Source organism: Ursus maritimus, unplaced genomic scaffold, assembly GCF_017311325.1.
Source record: "Ursus maritimus isolate PB19 unplaced genomic scaffold, ASM1731132v1 scaffold_27, whole genome shotgun sequence".
Classification (NCBI taxonomy): domain Eukaryota; kingdom Metazoa; phylum Chordata; class Mammalia; order Carnivora; family Ursidae; genus Ursus; species Ursus maritimus.
In genome coordinates, this window is record NW_024425230.1 from 38,829,653 (window position 1) to 38,847,946 (window position 18,294).

Consider the following 18,294-nt stretch of genomic DNA (forward strand, 5'->3'; position numbering starts at 1 on the left):
CCACCCAGAGGCCCCGTGGCCCGTGCCTTAGCTGAAGTGCCCATTCCTCCCACCTGCCGGGCTGCACTTGGGGTGGCCTTAACTGGAAGCATCTAAGCATTATCCCTGCCCCATGGCCCTGAAACCTTGCAGGGTAATTCCAGAGGAATCATGGCTCATTGTTCTCCAGTGTGGGAAGAGGAACTACAGTGACTGCTTGGGGGAAACAGGAGGAGGAACCTGGTCTCCACATCCCTGTGCCTTGGAACACTTCCCATTTGCTACCACTCCACGCACATGGCATCTCCATCCCTGGGTTTGCATTCTATGCAGCCCTGCCTCCTCTCTACCTTAATAAGCTGGTGACTTTGGGTCAGGTTACTAAACTCATGGACGCTTTAAAGTTGACTGAGAAAGGAAATGAGTTAGGTCCGCTCTATTCCTAGACCTTGCAAAACACCTTTAGCAGCGCACCCCTGGTAGTTGCCAGAGCAAGTCTGGTTGGCGGCTGCTTACCATGGAAGGTAGGGGTGGGTGGGCTGAGGATTTGTCTCCTGGATGCAGGCCCTGATGGGTGCATTTTCTTTTGAAAATGAACACCAGGGGCGCCTGGGTGGCACAGCGGTTAAGCGCCTGCCTTCGGCTCAGGGCGTGATCCTGGCGTTACGGGATCGAGCCCCACATCAGGCTCCTCTGCTATGAGCCTGCTTCTTCCTCTCCCACTCCCCCTGCTTGTGTTCCCTCTCTCACTGGCTGTCTCTATCTCTGTCAAATAAATAAAATCTTTAAAAAAAAAAAAAAAGAAAGAAAATGAACACCAACGATAAAATCAAATAAAAACAAACCTGCTTTTTATGTTCATTGTCCATGTGCAATTCTAAATAATATCAGTGATAAAATAGTCCTCTCTTCCGGCGGGGGCCCCTCTCCCCACTGCTTGGTACCCTACTGAAGCTCAAATCAGTGAATGTGCGTTCACGTCCTAGCCCCGCTCTCAGGGCTCAGTCACTTCCCTAAGCCTCTGTTTTCTTTTCTGTGAAATGGAACTACGAAGGATACCTGCAAATATTAAAGAGAGAATAAATATAAAATGAGCTTATAAAGAGAAAAGCTGGATATAAATGTAGGGTCCACGTTGCTCTACACAATCTAAACAGGGTGAGATCTGAGTCACGTTCAGGCTATTCTCTGGCAGTGAAGAATTTGCGGGTGATCGGGCCAGGCTCTTCCATGAAGTTCAGGAGCTGGTGTTGGAGAGATAACACTGTTTCTGGCACTGAGAAACTGTTCTAGGTTTATGCCCTTTCATCTGATTCCTGGGCAGACAATAGGACAGCCTCGTGGGGCGCCACCCTGGGCCCTGCTGAGTTCCTGAACGAGGCCCATCTGTCTCACTCTTTATGCAGGCTGCTCCATCTTCCTGGGGTGCTGAGTGAGTGAGGAGCTGAGGCCTCTGCCTGGGAAGAGGGGTGTGTTCCTGACTTAATTGCAGGAGAGTGTGCTGGCAGAAATACGGAGGGTAGTTGGTGTCTGGTGGATTGCCTGTCCCTCACTAAACCATGCTGCGTGACTTCTGCAAGCCAGCCCCAGGGTTCAGAGTTACACACACACACACACACACACACACACACACACCCCACCCCATGCCTCCTGCCCTTCTACAGTGCTAGATGGTAAAGCCCTTTCTCAGGCATCATTTATGTAATTTCTCCTGTGACATGGCCAGGCCAGGGTTTCTCACCCCCGCTTGACAAGGGAGGAAATTGAAACCCAGGGAGTTGAACAGGCTGCCCCGGGTCAGGGTAGGGCTCTGACTGGAACCCACATGGAGAATGAAGGGAAAGCCTTTACTTTCATTCAGTTTGTCATGGGCTCTTTGGAGCTTTCTGACAGAAGCTTTCTGAGGTGAGATCTCAGGTGGCAGGTGGAGAAACACAAACCAAGAAGGCAGTGCCTTGCCTTGCCCAGCCCGTGAGGCTCTGATGGCAGGAGCAGGACCAGGAATTGGTCAGCCTGACTGCCTGCCCTTTGCTGCATTAGACCATGGGTTGGGTATTGACTGTTTGCAATGGTGGGGGGAGCACGGGGCAGGAGGATTGCAATATGCACGCTTTGCCTGTGTGTCAATGAATCAGCATTCCCATAATTTCTGATTTAGTACTGGCAGTGACTTTCTGGGTGGCACCCTGGGTGGCTCTGTCCTAACCGAGAGAGGCCCTCACTGCCTACCCCTTGTCCCCATAGCCTAGCTGGGCAACTTCTGCCCTGCATGGCCTGAACCCCTGGCCTTGGAGCATCCTAATGGACAGACGAGGGCCCATCCACGGGTCAACAGGGCATAAGAGAGAGTAGCCTCAGCTCTGGTGTTTTGTTTACCCGAGCTCTGATTTTTGCATTTGCTGTGGATACGGTGACCAGGGCATGCCCGGATGTGAACTTCCACTCCTGGCGCCCGCAGAGCCTCGGATAATCTGCTGTGTTGATTTGGAGCAGTTCAACGCCAGACCCGTCCTGGGAGAGACAACAGTCCTCCCCCTCCTTCCTGTCCTCCCCGTCCTCCTTGCCTCGAACGTCCGATCAAAGAACTAAGGGAGAGGGTAATAGGTGAATACTGAAAAGGACGAGGAATAAAGTGAGTCACAGCAGTACGGTTCTTCTGTAGAATGCAGAGAACCAGAAGACTGTTGTAAGTCGGTTTCTCAGCCCCCGCTGCTCGCCAGTCACCTGGGAGATTTTTAAATATCTCCGTTCCCAGACGGCAGCCCGCCCAGACCCAGGAGGTGGGAATCTCTGCGCATGAGACCCAGGCAGCCAGTTTTGAAATCCCCTGGGTGATTCCGGCGTACAGCCAGTTGAGAACCACTGCTCGAAGGGTTAAAAGAGTTGGTTAACTGCTTAGGACAAAGGTATCCCTGTATCTCACTGCGCACTGGAATCATCAGGAGCACTTTTGCAATGACACCGATTCCCTGGCCACATATTGCACACCATTTAAATCCGTGACTTCCGTAGTGTCTCTAGCTTGGCCTTCATAGGAGCAATAAACTAGCAACGGTTACAGTAGCTGTCATTCATCAGAGCTGACCGTGGGCCAGCTTGCAGATATTTCCAGTCATCATGATTCCCTAGTAGGGAGTCATGATTCCCATTTTACAGATGAGGAAACCGATGCTCAGAGCAGGTAGCCACTTGCCCCAGGTGACAGCGTTAAGTTTCCTGAGTCCAGGCCCATTTGCCCTGGAAGGCTGCTTTTGCTGCCCAAAGCCTCATGGCCTGGGGGCTGGCCCCCATGGAGCATTGTGTCCCCTTTTCCCAGTAATGGCCCAACAAGAAGGGCAAACTCTTCAGTGGCCTAGGCTCTCCTTGGGCTCCCCTTGGACTCCCCAGAGCAGGTTGAGCGGAGGACCCCTCCCCCAGGAAGAGAGGGGAGATGAGTGGTGTTGCTTGGTATTTGGTTCCGTTATTCACCCACTCTCAAAATACCTGCCTCTGGTGGGAGGAAATGGCCTGCATATTAGGACTGATCCCCAGTCACCTCTCATTGCCACAGCTGCTCTCACAAGGAGAAAACTCAACCAGGAAATGCAAACACTTTTTTGCTTTTTTGAGACTTTGAGGAATTTTTAAGTCATGTGATATAGAAAAATGCCTCTGTTTCCCTAGCTCAAGGTGACTCGAAATATTTCTCTCTGCTTTACAAAAGCTCTGTGCCTCCACGTCTGTGTTCTGTAAGCTTAAACAAAATGCTTACAATCCTTAAGCTCTGGTTTGTCGGCTAGAAAGAGTGAGCCCTGTCTGCCCTTAGGGCTGCTGATGCCAGGCCCCTGAGATGTCAGAGAAAAGAAAAGCATGGCCGTCCTGACATTGAGACTCACAGCTGCCTGGGACTGGAAGCTTTGTCAGGTGTTTGCTGGCTCCCACTAAGGGACCCAATGTCCCTGAGACCCAAAGTAGCTCCAAGGGACAAGCTGTGTTAGAGATCTTGCTGAATGTGTTCACTCTGGCTTTGAGACGCCTGGCTTCACTCCACCTGCGTCAGCCCCTGGTGTGTAGACAGCTAGGAGCCAAATATTCAGAGTGTAAATAGCTGAAACTTTAGAGTTAGTAGACAAAGTAATATAAATTTGGTTCCACAAAGCCATCGCTGTCCAGCCTAGACCCAGCCCCCAGGACCTTCTTCCCCAGAGCTCCCTCTGTACCTGTTGTCTGTGCCTTTGGTCCCTGCCCCCCATTCCCCGGCACAGGGCTTGGCACAGAGCAGACACTCAGGCAGCACTGAGTGAATGGAGGATGAGGGGATGGAGAGATACGGGAATATGTGTCTGGTGACATCTCTAAGGTGGTTGCCATAGGATGCTATTTAAGTGTTGGCATATCTTTTCCTTGCTTGCTCTACTTGACTTTTTTTTTTTTTCCACTTAGGTTTATTTTGAAGGCTGTCTCACTGAGGATTATTCTAGGAATGGAGTGGTTCAGATGTGATGCTATTTTCTGAGATTGAGGCAAATATGCGGAGAATTTCGTTGTGTGTAACTCTTACCCCAGAGCCACTAAGAGAGTATATCCTGTGTGTGGAGTGTGGTGCTCCCTTATTCAGCCATTAAGCTGAACCTGAAAACTTTCTGAGTTCTGTCTTAAGCAGTGGGTATTGTGGGTGAGAAAACATGGGGCACTTGTGGAAAATGTTGGAAGAGGAGTGGGAGAACCCCAGAAGCGGGGAACCACTGGGCAGTCTCTGGGGACTTAGAGCTGCCCATGCACCCTGCCCACCTGAACTGATGGTGAACAGAAGGGCTGCTGCCCTTCCCCGTGGAGTGGGCTGTCCTTGGAGCACTCAGAGAAGCTGGCTCAGGGCCACCTGCCATTGGCATGGACACCATTTCATGGTTGCTATATTGGTCCCTAGAAATGGAAGCATTTCTAGGCTCAAACCTGAAGGGCACTAAGCACAGTCTTGACTTCTGTAACTACTTAGTGGCTTTGTGGACAGTGGGCTGGGCACCTGGCTTGGCCATTAACCTGTGATGACCTCACACTTGTCAGTTGACCTCTCCTGTGCGCCAGTTTTCTAACACTTTACAACTCTGTGGTCCCATCAGCCTTCTCACCATGACGAACTCCCACCTGTGGTTCTTAACAGTGTTAGGCTCCCTCCCCCCACGCCTCCTCCACCAGCATCCCACCACCCAGCCAGCATGTCCTCTGGCCTTGTCTTTAAGTGCATCCCCCTCCTCTTTGCTCTGTTCCCTTACTGAGGACCTGCTTTGATCAGGTCATTGAGATTTTATTTTTGGGGAGGAGGTTGGGAGCAAAGGTATAAGCATAAGAATATAGAGAATATAGAGAAATCACAATTATAAATGGATAACTTTGTACTTGTATCCAGATAAGGCAGACCCAAATGAACAACTGTTACCATTAGTATTTTGACCATGCTGATCCGATCTTCATGTTTTTCCTTTTTAATCTTTACATAGTGTAAAGCTTCTGGACGCTGTGATTTTATCTAGTGGATACTGGACTCGGGTTCTAACTGAGACTTAGGAACGATGAGGCTGTATCATCCTGATAAATCAATAACCTTTCAGGGCCTCAGTGGTCACATCTGTACACTGGGAATGACAATACTAACATTCATTCCTAGTAAAGGCAAAGGATTCATATGAACAAAAGGGAAGCCCAGGACCTGCCTCATCTCAGCCAGGGTTAACAGGCTGGTGAGGATGCTGGCTGGTGGCATGACTTGCCCTACCCTCGCAGAATGGCTCTGATTAGTGTGGCCTGGGGGCTGACAACTGGGTTGCTTCCTGGAACGGACACAGTAACACCCCGATTGTGCCGGTCTGTGTCCCCACAGCGGCCAGTTTGCCATTGTGAAGAAGTGCCGAGAGAAAAGCACGGGGCTGGAGTACGCGGCCAAATTCATCAAAAAGCGGCAGAGCCGGGCCAGCCGGCGGGGCGTGTGCCGGGAGGAGATCGAGCGCGAGGTGAGCATCCTGCGGCAGGTGCTGCACCCCAACGTCATCACGCTGCACGACGTCTTTGAGAACCGCACCGACGTGGTGCTCATCCTTGAGCTGTGAGTGCGTGCACGGGACCCAGCGCGGGCAGCGGGGGCAGGTAGGGTGGTGGAAGCTCCGGCCACAGACCCCCGAGGGCAGCAGCAGACCTAAGCTCAGCCCAGAGGCCATGAAGTCTGAGGCGAGTGGTTTCCCTTGGTTACTCCCCCACCCCCGACCTGGGTCAAAGGTAGGTGGGTTTGCTGACCAGCAGGGACAGAGGGCGGGGGTCTTGGTCTGGCTTTCATTGGACCCCGGGGATAAAAGGGAAGCAATGGCTGGTGCGGGGGTCACTTCCTGGCTGGAGAACACGTGGGAGCGGGGTGTAAGAAGGCGGTAGCAGGGAAGGAGAGGCTGTCTTCTCTACGACGAGGGGAGAAGCAAAGCCCTTCTCCAGCCCTTTCCTGGAAAAAAGAAATAAATCCCCACCTCTGTGTCTTTGATGCCCTTATTATCATAATAATAGCTATTACTGAGAGCGCTTCTGTAAGCCAAAGGTTTGTCACACGCTTCATGTTTGCCACTTGCTCAGTCCTCACAAAGACTCTTGAGGGAAGTGCTCTACTAACACCAACGGGTTACTTTGTATTCACTGTACTGAGCACTTCTATTACCTTACTTGATTTTCCTAACAATCTTATCACACAGAGGCTCCTATTATCCGCGTTTTACAGACAGGTCCCTTATCGACCCTAAAGCCAGGAAGAGGCGGGGCTAGGACTTGAGTCCACACTGCTTGTGTGGACAGCTATGAGCATGAGGTGGGATGGTTTTATGCTGGCCTAGTCACAGTCTGGTGATACTAAGACTCCAGGGGTGGGCCCCCTGGTGTCCCTCTTGGAGGCGTGCCCATGGAATGGGGAGATGGGGCTCTGGCAGACAAGGGAGTTTGAGTTGCACTGTGGCAAGAGTCACAATGGCTGTGTCCAGTCAAGCAGCAAGACTGGTGTTGGGAACGTTCTGAGCCTTAGAGGCATGTATGCACCTGCTGGATAACAGAGGGGTGGAGGCATTTGTTTTGGTGCTCTCTGACCTTGTGACCTTGGGCAAGTCCCTCCCTCCTTTGAGCTTCAGCTCTCATCTGTAAATGTGGCAGCCGTCCTTAGCCTGCCCACAGGTTGGGTGGACCACCTGGCATTTGAAATAATTCTAATTTGAAAGCTAAGCCCTTGTATTACCAGGATATAGATTTTTGTAGCAGATGGGCATTTGCATACTCTTGCATTTGATGCTTAAATTAACCATCTCTTGCTGTTTAAATGCACAGACTCGCCTGTGCTATTCCTTTCGCTCTCCAGCGTCCTCCATGTGTCTCCCATGGACTTCTCAGCCGGTTGCACTAGTTGGTGTAGACACTGTCTGACTCAGGAAGGCTGGGGGCGTCCCGCAGGTGTGGTCAGCCATGTGGACAGCCTGAGGTGTGCCGGGGCTCAGGGTCAGCAGTTGGCACACTGGTTCCCAGCAGAGTGACAAGCCCACCTCCACTGGGAAGACGAGGCCACTGCTTTAAAAAGCTTCCCAGCAACTGAAACGAAATTACATTCATAATCCTACCACCCAAACATAGCTATTTATGTTTTTCTGTGGTTCCTTTCAGTCTTTATCTATTTGTATACAATCATTATACTTGTACAATTTCTTGCTCTACTTTTCCCCCTCAGTTAGCATAATTTCACAAAAAGGTTTTTTCTTTTAACTGAGGGTATCATGTTTCATTGAATTACATACTCGTATATCCCTATTGTTGGACATTTGGTTTTTATTTCCCAGTTTTTAACCATTACAGATTTTATGGCCATAAAACAACTTACTTCCCATAATCTCCCACTTTTCTTTTGAATTGATCCTTTTGAATCAAACCCCAGGAAGAGCATGACCAACCTGATATTTGCGGAGCTCTTGATGTCCTCCCTCCCACGGGACGGTGTTAGTTAACCAGAACGACCTGCAATCCAGGAACATTCCCATTTGCCTGCAGCCTTGCCAGCCCTGGGTCATTTGTTTTAAAGAAGGATTCATTATTTATTGACGTTTATAGTTATAAAATGATTCTTTGTTGTCATTTTTATTTTTATATTAAAGAATTTTATTCTTTAATTGCTGGGGAAATCGCCTGCTTCTTCCTGTTTGTAGAACCCTAGGAGTTAGGGTCTGGGACGCTCTTGAGATGTCCCTGTTTCTCCCAGCAACGCTCGTGGTCAGCCACAGTTATGTGCCCTCTTCTAGTGAGCTGTCACTGTCCACACTACCAGTTGTCACACAGGTGCTCCCAGTGTGACTTGCACGAGCTACCATGCTTGCTCAGATCTGTATGTTCATAGTTTCTCTGACTCCTCCTTTCCTCTCAACCTGTCTCGCTGCTCTCAGGGTGCCTGTCTGTGGAGTGCTCCGGATGGCTAAGACCGTGCCGAAACCATATGTGCCTGGAGTGTGAGAGGGAGGACCTCCTGAGAGAGAAGGGCTTTTCGTGCGCTTTTGTGTTTGGACTTGGTGACCCCTGTTGGGCTCATCAGCAACCTTCGGCTGCCCCGTCCTCTTGGTGCCCTAATAGGTCCCTGGGTTTGCCCAGTGCTGAAACATGGGTATTAGTGCCTGCCTGTTCAGTTGCAATGGCGGGTTTCTACCCCAGTCCCACTGCCCCTCCCAGCATCTGTGGTCTGGTGCCGGGCATGCTCTGCTTTCTGCTAAAGTGACCAATACTCAGAGGACATGCCCAGCCCTGGTTTGAGTCCTTTTTAGCTGTTGTTACCCCATCCATGACCTCCTTAGCAGCAGCTGCCTCTGGTTCAGGGCTGTTGAAGGCAAGGATGGGAAGGATTCAGTTTTTCCATATAAGTTGACTTCTGTATAGCATAAAGAATATTTTCAAAATTGCAGTAGATTAACTCATGTCATATGTGGAGGTTGCTCTGGAAAATGTAAGTCAGACCTGGGGGGGTTGGACAGGCCTTCCATCCAGGCCCCTGATGGCTCTGGGGCCTCCCGGACACCCAGGGAACGGAAAGCAAGAGCCGGGTGGTTGCATCGGAGAGAAGGGCCTGGCAGAGCGCCCCAGGGTGTCAGCAGTGCCTCCCAGTGCACCGAGTTGAGTGCGGCTTCTTGGGCCTGAGCAGCTCCGGCAGCACCCTTCCCAAATCGCTGCTACGCAGGTCGTTTCAGCACATGTTCATGAAAGAGTCAGAAAAGCATTTCTAGCAGGCAGAGCAACCAGCAAGAAGGAAGGTCAGTTTAGTAGGAAGGGGACTGATCCTGGGGGTGCTGAGAGGAGAGCAGAAGAGGCTCAGACTGTTAGGTTTTGCTTTTCATCTTGAAGCTAAAGAGGTTTGGGATGTGAGAGGAGAGACATTTGGGAGGAGACAGGGAGCTCCAAGGAAGAGGTTTTGGGGCTGAGAAACCCTTGGGAAAAGCTGTGTTAGGGGGAAAATGAACAAAAACTCGAGGAGAGCTGCCTGAGCATTGATGTGCGTGTCCCCAGCCTGGGTGTCCGTCCGGACTTGGACATTCACCCCAGTGGGCTCATCAGCCTCCCACCTTTCCAGGACTCTGGGGGAGATTCTGAGGACCCCTGTGGTTATTCCCTTCTTTATCCAAAGGAGACCATGTCTTACCCGGTCTCCTGCCCAGATCACACCTTCAGTGGTGTGGCTGATTACTGTCTCCCAAAGTCCGCCCAGCCTGGGCCTTCACATCAGTGGCTCTGGGTGACAGGACACATCCCGATTATCGTGAGATTCTTTTACACTTAGGCAGCATTCTATTTAAGGTAGGAAGGGTAGGATGTGCCTGAGGCCACAGCCTCACAGGACGCAGCAGGGGCTGGAAGGACAGAAAACAAGGGCCAGGTGACTGTCCTGTGTTTCAGAGGGGGCACTGTGGATTTGAACATTTGTATAGGGCTCTGGACAGGTCTCTTGCCGATGCCAAGGCATCACTTCTATATAATAGAGAACATTCTATATCATGTTGATAGTTTTAATGCTTTTTCCCCTTTGTTCTTTTATCCACCCACCTTCTATTGAATGCCTTTGTTACACAAGGTGCTGTGGAAGCAAAGATAACCTAACTGAGGAGAGAGACAGACAGGTAACAATAGCGTGGTATGATGAGGGATTGAATGCGGCTGAGCAGGGATGTCAGAAGACCGCCCACTACTTGGGGTGGCTTTGAGCTTTCCTCATTGCACCAACTCAGGCTCTATAATGTGGAGACAGTGCGTTGAGAAAGACACATGGTGGACTGGGGCTGGGAAGATCTGGCTCTAAAACCTGGTTCTGTGACTTACTGTGTGACCTTGGGCAAGTCACTTGGTCTCTTGGGGCCTCAGTTTCTCATTTGAAAAATCAGGACAGAAGTTCCATCTATCCCTCTGGGGGGATGTGAGTCTCAAGGGAGAGAATGCTTGGGGAAGCATATTGCACAGGTGGCAAACTTAGAGTAAACTCGGAATCAAATGCCTTTCCACCATTGCCACGCCTGATGACAATATGTTGCATGGTATTTACCTCCAGGACTTTGGTCTCATAGCACTTGTCCAACTCTACAGCAAGATTCCCCACTCCCAGGGGCAATAGGCTGGGTTTTTTCCTCATTCCTGTATTTTTTTTTTTTAAACTTAAAAAAAAAAAAAAGATTTACTTACTTAGAAAGCGAGGGCATGAGCAGGGAGAGAGGCAGAGGGAGAGGGAAAGCAGACTCCCTGCTGAGCGCAGAGCCCAAAGCAGGGCTCGATCCTACCACCCTGAGATCATGACCTGAGCCGAAATCAAGAGTTGGATGCTTAACCGACTGAGCCATCCAGGCACCCATCCTCATTCCTGTTTTGCAAGAAGAAAAGCTAGGCCCTGGGACTCTAATGCTGTACCTCCAGGGGAAGGTTGGGTCTATGTCAGGGAAGGATTGGGACCACCGTCCTGGCCCTTTGACCTGGGCCTGCAGTGCAGACTCAGGGTTACTCCTTCGGCAGCTAAGAGGGGACTCCAGTTTCCAGCACCTGCCCAGGTGGGGGTGGGGCAGAGGATGGCCTCACCCTTGAGACACATGGAAAAACAGTGCACCAGCTTCATCCCCAACACTGAGGCAGCCACTGTGGGCTGCACCCAGCTGAGTGAGTAGAGGGGCAGTGTGGCTGTAGCAGACGGCACATTCTCGGGCTCTCTTCACCCCTTTACCACCACCCGCACTTTCTCTAAATATTTGCTCAGCATCTATTCTGCGGTAGACACTAGACATAAAGCTGAGGACCTGATTCATGGCTCCTGCCCTTGAGAAGCTCACACTCCAGCAGGAACAGAGGTTTCTGACATTCATGTCTGCCAAAGGGAGATATTTTTAACCCCATTTGACAGATGAGAGAGACTGAGGTGGAGAGTGAGGTGCTAGTCAGTGACAGAACCAGCATGCCAGCAGGCGGGCCCCTCACCTCCAAGGCCGGCCGGTGCACGGGGACTTCCTGCCTCATCTGTGCCCTGCGCACGTCACCGTCTCTGCCTTTGCTGGTGCTGTTTCCCTTGCTCCCTCCGTCCAGGCCCTCCCCCAGCCTCACTGCCTCCCCAGCGCCTCCTCCCACCACGTAAGCCCACACTAACCACGTGTGACGAACAACGACATCATGGCGGAAGCCCCTGCAGGCGGAGCGCTGGCGCGCACGTCCGCGGGCTGAGCGCCTTCCTTATTGTACCAACGCATTTGCTCTTCAGAACGAGGTGAGCGCACAGACATTCTCATGACCCCCATCCCTGACAGGCATTGCTGAGAGAGTTAGGGCAGCTCGTCTCCAGTCACACGTTAGTCCGAGAAGACGGTTGGACGGCAGCCGGGGCCTGGACATGGCCTTGACCGCACGCTCCCCTGCTGGAGAACTTGCATGGCCACTTCCCCTCCTGTGGGCCTCAGTTTCCTCATCTGTTATGGAGGAACTACCAGGTGATGATGGTTATAATGTGGGTGGGCGGCTGAGGGAGATCGTGGAGTCCCCCTACCCTCCACCCCCCGTGGAAGTTCACTGTGAACTTCATATTAGGGTAGATTTCAAACATATACAAAAGTAGAAAGAATGATGTAAGGAACCCTCATATGCCCATCACCCAGCTTCAGGTGATCAACATTTTTCCAGACTCGTTTTATATAAAACTCCTATTCCCCTACCTGCCCCCACTCCAACTGTTTGTTTGCTGGAATATTTTAGAGCAAATCTCAGACATCATGTCACTTTACATATAAATACCCTAGTGTGCATCCCTCACTGATGACGGTTTTTAAAAATGTGACCATCATGTATCTATGACACCTGACAGAATTATCCAGCCGGGCCTTGGGACCACCGAGGCTGTCTACACTCCAGTCCATAGTGGTAGTTTTCTTTTCTTTTTTTTTAAAAATATTTTATTTATTTATTCGACAGAGAGAGAGACAGCCAGCGAGAGAGGGAACACAAGCAGGGGGAGTGGGAGAGGAAGAAGCAGGCTCCCAGCGGAGGAGCCTGATGTGGGACTCGATCCCAGAACGCCGGGATCATGCCCTGAGCCGAAGACAGACGCTTAAGGATTGAGCCACCCAGGCGCCCCCCATAGTGGTAGTTTTCTGATGGACCCAGAGATATCTTTTTGCGGTTGTTTTATTTGAATTAGCATCCACATGAGGTCCACATACTGCATCTGGTTCTTTTGTCTCTTCTGTCTCATTTCTCCTATAGCAGTTCTCCTTCCCCTTCTTTCTCGATGCTATTGATTTGTTGGAAAAACTAGGTCGTTTGTCCCATTGATCATCTCACACCTTGGTTTTGGCTTATTCCTTCCTCATGCTGTTAGTTAACTTGTTCCTCTAGGTCTTGCGTTTCCTGTAACCTAATAGTTAGATCTAAGGAGATACCCTCCGTATTGGTGCTGTTCAATAGAAATATAATATGAACCATATATATGATTTGAGATTTTCTACTAGCCACATTGAATAAGAAGTAAAAAGAAACAGGTGAACTAATTTTCATCAGAGTTTATTTAATCCAGTATATACAAAATATTATCATTTTAACATGTAATCGATATAAAAATCATTAATGGGATATTTTACATTCTTTTTTCCATATTCTATCTTCAAAACCCAGTGTGTATCTTACACTGAGAGCACATTAAGTTCCTTCCCAATGTAACAGTGTGAAATACAAACTTATCAAAACAATAAAGTTGTGTTTGCAGGAAAATATTTTATACCACTTCAGTTTTTGAATTAAAGTGACTTCAAATGAAGTAAGATTTAAAATTCAGTTCCTGGGTTGCATTAGCCATATTTCGGATGCTCAGTAGCCATGTGTGACTAGTGGCTGCTACACTGGACAATGTTCATAGACCGCATCTCCATCACTGCAGAAGGTTCTGTTGGATAGCCGAGCGAGAGGCTTAAGCAGCTGTTGGTGTGAGATAACGTCACAGGTGTCACTGTGTACTTCCTGTGTTACCCTGTCATGTCCCATGGTTCTGTTTTCCATGATGCTAAGATTGGTTAGTGGGTCTGTGGGTGCTCCTGGACATTTTTAAAGAAAGGAGAAAAAGGAAATTTCGGTGCTCTTTGTTTAGGATGAACTAGGTAGCAGGGAATGAGCGATTCCCCAAACTGGGACACAAGCCATTCTGGCCATTTAAGAATCATCTAAGAACACTCAGTATGATATAGTGGTTGAAAGTCATTCTGCCTGGGTTTGAATCCTGACTGCCATTTACTAGCTCCATGACCTTGGGCAAGTCACTTACCCTCACTGAGCCTCTGTTTCTTCAGCTGTGAAATAGGAAAATCCAAGTATTTAGGTCATAAGGTATTGTCATGGTTAAATGAAATAATGTCCCTAAAGTACACATTATGCACAGAGTAAGTATCCAATGAATGTGAATTACTAGTATTATGTTATTGTTGTAAGAATACAGGTTCCAAGGTTTGGGGGCTGGAAGATCTAATTTGTTAGGGTCTGTGGTAGGACCTGGATTGTGCATTTTAAACACGTTCTCCAGGTGATCCTGAGTTCTTGGACCCCCTGGCCTTCCCAGTATCTTTCCCTGGGATGACCCTTGGCTCTGTCCTAGCCCCAGAGAAGCATGTCCTGGCTGGATACCCCAGCATCCATCAGAGGACAAACGAGCCCAGTAAGGTTACCAGATTTAGCAAATGAAAATCCCCTATGTTATCTGGCAACCCCAAATCCCTAATTCAGATGAAACAGTTAACTAGTATTTATAGGGGAGGTTGCTTTTACTCTACGGGCCTCCATTCCTGCCAGATCTACCATAAGGTGCAAGAGTGGGGAGTGTGAGGACAAAAGTAGCATTTTCAGGTTTTTATTTTTATTTATTTTTTTTAAGATTTTTTTTAAATTTATTATTTATTCGACAGAGAGAGAGACAGCCAGCGAGAGAGGGAACACAAGCAGGGGGAGTGGGAGAGGAAGAAGCAGGCTCCTAGCGGAGGAGCCTGATGTGGGGCTCGATCCCAGAACGCCAGGATCATGCCCTGAGCCGAAGGCAGACGCTTAACCGCTGTGCCACCCAGGCGCCCCAGCATTTTCAGGTTTTTAGATGGGTCTAGAATCCATGCCTAGATTCTCTTCAGCTTTGAAGAGGCCATGAAAGAAAGGGCTTTAGGAGCCATCGTACTCAACCTGCTCATTTTGCAGGTAAGGAAACTAAGGGCTGCCTGGAGGGGGAAAGTGAGTTGTCCAAGGTCAGTGGCAGGGCTGGACTAGAATCTAGGTCTCCAGTTTCTGGCCCAGCATATTTTCCTCTTTGTCATCTCACAGCACTTGTTTCTGTCCCCTGCCCCCTCAGTCATGGGGTGGGGAGAGGTAACACCCAGGGTAACCCGAGACCCTTCTGGTGACTCCCGAAGAGTGGTTCCTACCCTTGTGATCCAAAGGGAAGAATGCAGCCAATAGAAGCGAAGTCGGGTCCAGGTGCTGGCAGGACAGAGCCCCAGAGATGGGTGAGGGGATCCTGCCGTATGTGCAGGTCGTGGGGGTCAAGTTCAGGAGCTGCACCCATGGCCTGGCCTCCTAACACACAGGGCTGACTGGGCCTGGCCCCCACCCCACACTGGTGTCTTGCAGAGTGTCGGGAGGAGAGCTCTTCGACTTCCTGGCCCAGAAGGAGTCGCTGAGTGAGGAGGAGGCCACCAGCTTCATCAAGCAGATCCTGGACGGTGTGAACTACCTTCATGCCAAGAAAATTGCTCACTTTGATCTCAAGGTCAGTGAGGGGATGAGGGAGAAGAATCATTTTAGGAAGAACGGGCCCAGTCCCTTCTGACATCACTGCTAGGAAGGGCTCAGTGCCCCTTTGGTCCTCCTCCCTTGTCTCGCCATGGAAAACTGAGCTCCTAGGAAAGAAACGATGCCACAGAAGGTGTCCCTCTCCTCAGTGTCATTTTGCAGAGCAGGCTTTCTTCACACAGGGGCTGATGGCAAGAAGCTGCTTCTTCAGACCACAGGTACCTTATCTCTGTCACACAGTAGGTGGGCTGTCATTTTTAAATAGTAGGCCACTGACAGGAAACATGAAACCAAACACATTTCACCAGACTGGACTCGTCAGTAACCAAGAACTAACTCATGAGGAGGCAGAAGTGGAAGTGTTCGGGTGAGGACTGCGAGGTCGGCTGGCTCTCTGGGCCCCACACAGCCTCCAGCACCCCTCACCCAGAGGTCATCAGTCTTAGAGCTCAGGGACCGCTGGCTGCCCTCCCCGTTCCCATCCCCTACTGTGGCCACAAAACTGCTTCCAAGGGGCACTGATCATTTGTGGTAACTGGTATCCAGGGTTGAGAAAGTTCACTGTGACCACATAGGACCTCAGAAAGCAGGAGTGTGGTCGAAGTAGAAGGACCAGTTCCCATACTAACGGAGCTCAGCGTAGTGGACTGATGAGCCTTTACAGACACCCGAAGCGTAAAGATCCTCTAACCCGTGATCAGAGGGACCTAGTTACCAGGGTGTAGACCGACTCAGTTTTCTATCCAGAAATTCCTGTTGTGTTTCAAGCAATGTGCCATGTGCCTAGGTATTGCTACAGATACAAAGATCAACTGAGGCCCTGTCTGGGCTCAGTTCCTCTTTTCTAGGAAACCTAGTACAGGAGGCAGAAAAGAAAGATCAACAACCCTAAGTGCTGCGATAAAAGGAAGTATAAGGGAGCTGGGGAGCTCAAAGGAGAGGGCATCTAAGTCAGACTGCGGTATCCCAGAGGGCTTCCTGGAAGAGGTGATATTTGAGTTGAGTTTAGAAGGACTGTCAGGGATTATCAAAGGGGAAGGGTCTTCGAAGGAAGAAAGGCTAGCAGTGTACACGGTCTGGAAATGGCATAATGCTTTCAGGGAAGTACAGGCAAAGAGTGGATGCTCTGAATGGCTGAGAACAAGCCAGGAGGAGAGCAGAAGGCAGACACAAGGGCGTGAGAGCTAAACCAAAGAGGTTGAACTTTACCCTGAGGGATACGGGGCGGGCCGGGGGGCAGGTGATCAGGGAGGTGAGGTGATCCGTTGTGTGTTTCGGAAGGATCTCTCTCTGCCTGGAAGGTTGGGTAAAATGGGGACAGCTGGAGGCTGGGGGCCCAGCTGGGAGGCTAGTGCCATAATCTGGATGAGTGTGTGGCCTGAGTAGGCCTTTGGACCTTGGAGTGGTAATGTACCAAGCAGGAAATGGTCTGCCTGGATTGCACTTGTGTCTCCCTCCTGACAGTACTAGGGACAGTTAACTTGTTGTTTTCTGTGTCTTTACTGGTTCCAGGAGCCTGGCCTCAAAGTGGGCTTCTTTGTCTTTTCTCTACCAGGTCTGGTAAAGGTAGGAGGAGTTGTAATCCCATAGGTGCCATGACGGGGTGGGGGGGGTGGGCAGCAGTTTCATGCTGTTTAATTTGCTTATGTGGCCGCTGTGGGGTGGGGAGTGCTGGCTTGGAGGCAGCCAGGTTGGGTTTGGTCTTCATTCTGCTATATACCAGGATACAGCCGAACCTCAGTCTTTTCAGCTTCAACACAGCTAATAATCCCTACCTGGTGCAGTTGTTGTAAGGGCTAAGGAGAAGCAGCATTTCATGCCGACTCCCAGGTAGTGCTCTGTGATAGTACCTGCTATTGTTGTTTCCCCTCCCAGGAAAGAGGAAAAGAAAACACAGCTCTTGTTACAGGATTTTGGGCCCATTAGACTAGGAAAACAGTTCTGCTGGTGCCGTTCTCAAGTGCCCAGCAGAGAGCTGAGATTGGTTGCTGCTGGGGCACGTCTGGCTCCTGGGCTCAGTCTGGCTGCTTTCCACGACGTGGAGACAGTCTGGGTTTGCCCCGGATGTGTGTAGGGTGAGGATGCTGCTAACCCGCATGTTGGCCTCCTGTCCTTAGAGTTGTGCAGACTCTGAGCCTTCTGACCCCTGCACCTCCATCCATGGTCCCTTGGCCCAGGCCCAGCTGAGCAACCTCAGGAAGTGATGAGTAGCTGCATTACCTCATGATGGGGCAGACGCTTCCTGGAGCCAGAACGTGGGTATGCATGGCCCTGGCTGGAACTTTCCATCAGCTGGAGGGGACGATGTAGAAAGTCCAGCTGCTAGCTTCTGGGTTCCATGTTGTTTCCCATCATATAAAAATCATTTTACACGAATATATTTTTCTTCCTGATTTTCATTCTCTATGAGGTACCTCTGCTTTCCTCAACTCTTGTATTCTGTTACTCCTCACCGAGTGAGTCAGGCTAGCCTTGCGGTCCCACGAACAGCCATTCTGTTGTCTCCAGGCCCCTACTCGTGACCTGTTCTCCGTGCTCATCTTCCAGCTTGAAGGAGCAGGTGATGGAGGAGGGGCAGCTCTCTCCTGCCTTTGGAATACAAACAGCTTCTCCTGGGACCGCTAGCTGATAAGCTTCTCCTATGTTCTGTCACTATGCTGGAGAGGTGAGGCCCTGTCCCGGCTTATGACACGCTCCCAGCCTTGTGGCACAGAGCAATAAATGGACAAATTAAGGTATGCTAAGCAGTCTTGGGAAAACAGATCATGGCAGGCTGCTGCCCAGAAATCTGTAATGGGTCCTTGTCATCTGTAGGATAAACGAACCCATGGTCGGCATGGCACTGGGGCCTTCCGTACACTGCCTCAGCCCTGGTTCTGCCCTCATCCAGCTTTCCCACTCCAAAACACTAGCCCCGGGCAACAAGATGACAGATCTGTGTTCTGGCCTCTCTCCTCTGTTCGTGCTGTTCCCATCCAGGAAGCTGCTGCTCTTCCTTTTCTCTGTCCA

At 50.3% G+C, this 18,294-nt stretch overlaps 1 protein-coding gene across 6 annotated transcripts in view; it reads left to right on the top strand.

The window, feature by feature from the left end:
• The window catches only part of DAPK2 (death associated protein kinase 2), a 115,515-nt gene that overhangs the window by 57,730 nt on the left and 39,491 nt on the right, over positions 1–18,294 (top strand). For 4 of the 6 annotated variants that reach the window (XM_040643131.1, XM_040643135.1, XM_040643132.1 and 1 more), the window contains 2 exons: positions 5,837–6,058; positions 15,124–15,262. In XM_040643131.1, the coding sequence (XP_040499065.1) occupies positions 5,837–6,058; positions 15,124–15,262 (361 nt within the window). The remainder of the gene's footprint in view (positions 1–5,836; positions 6,059–15,123; positions 15,263–18,294) is intronic. The other 2 variants (XM_040643133.1, XM_040643134.1) reach the window with 2 other exon arrangements.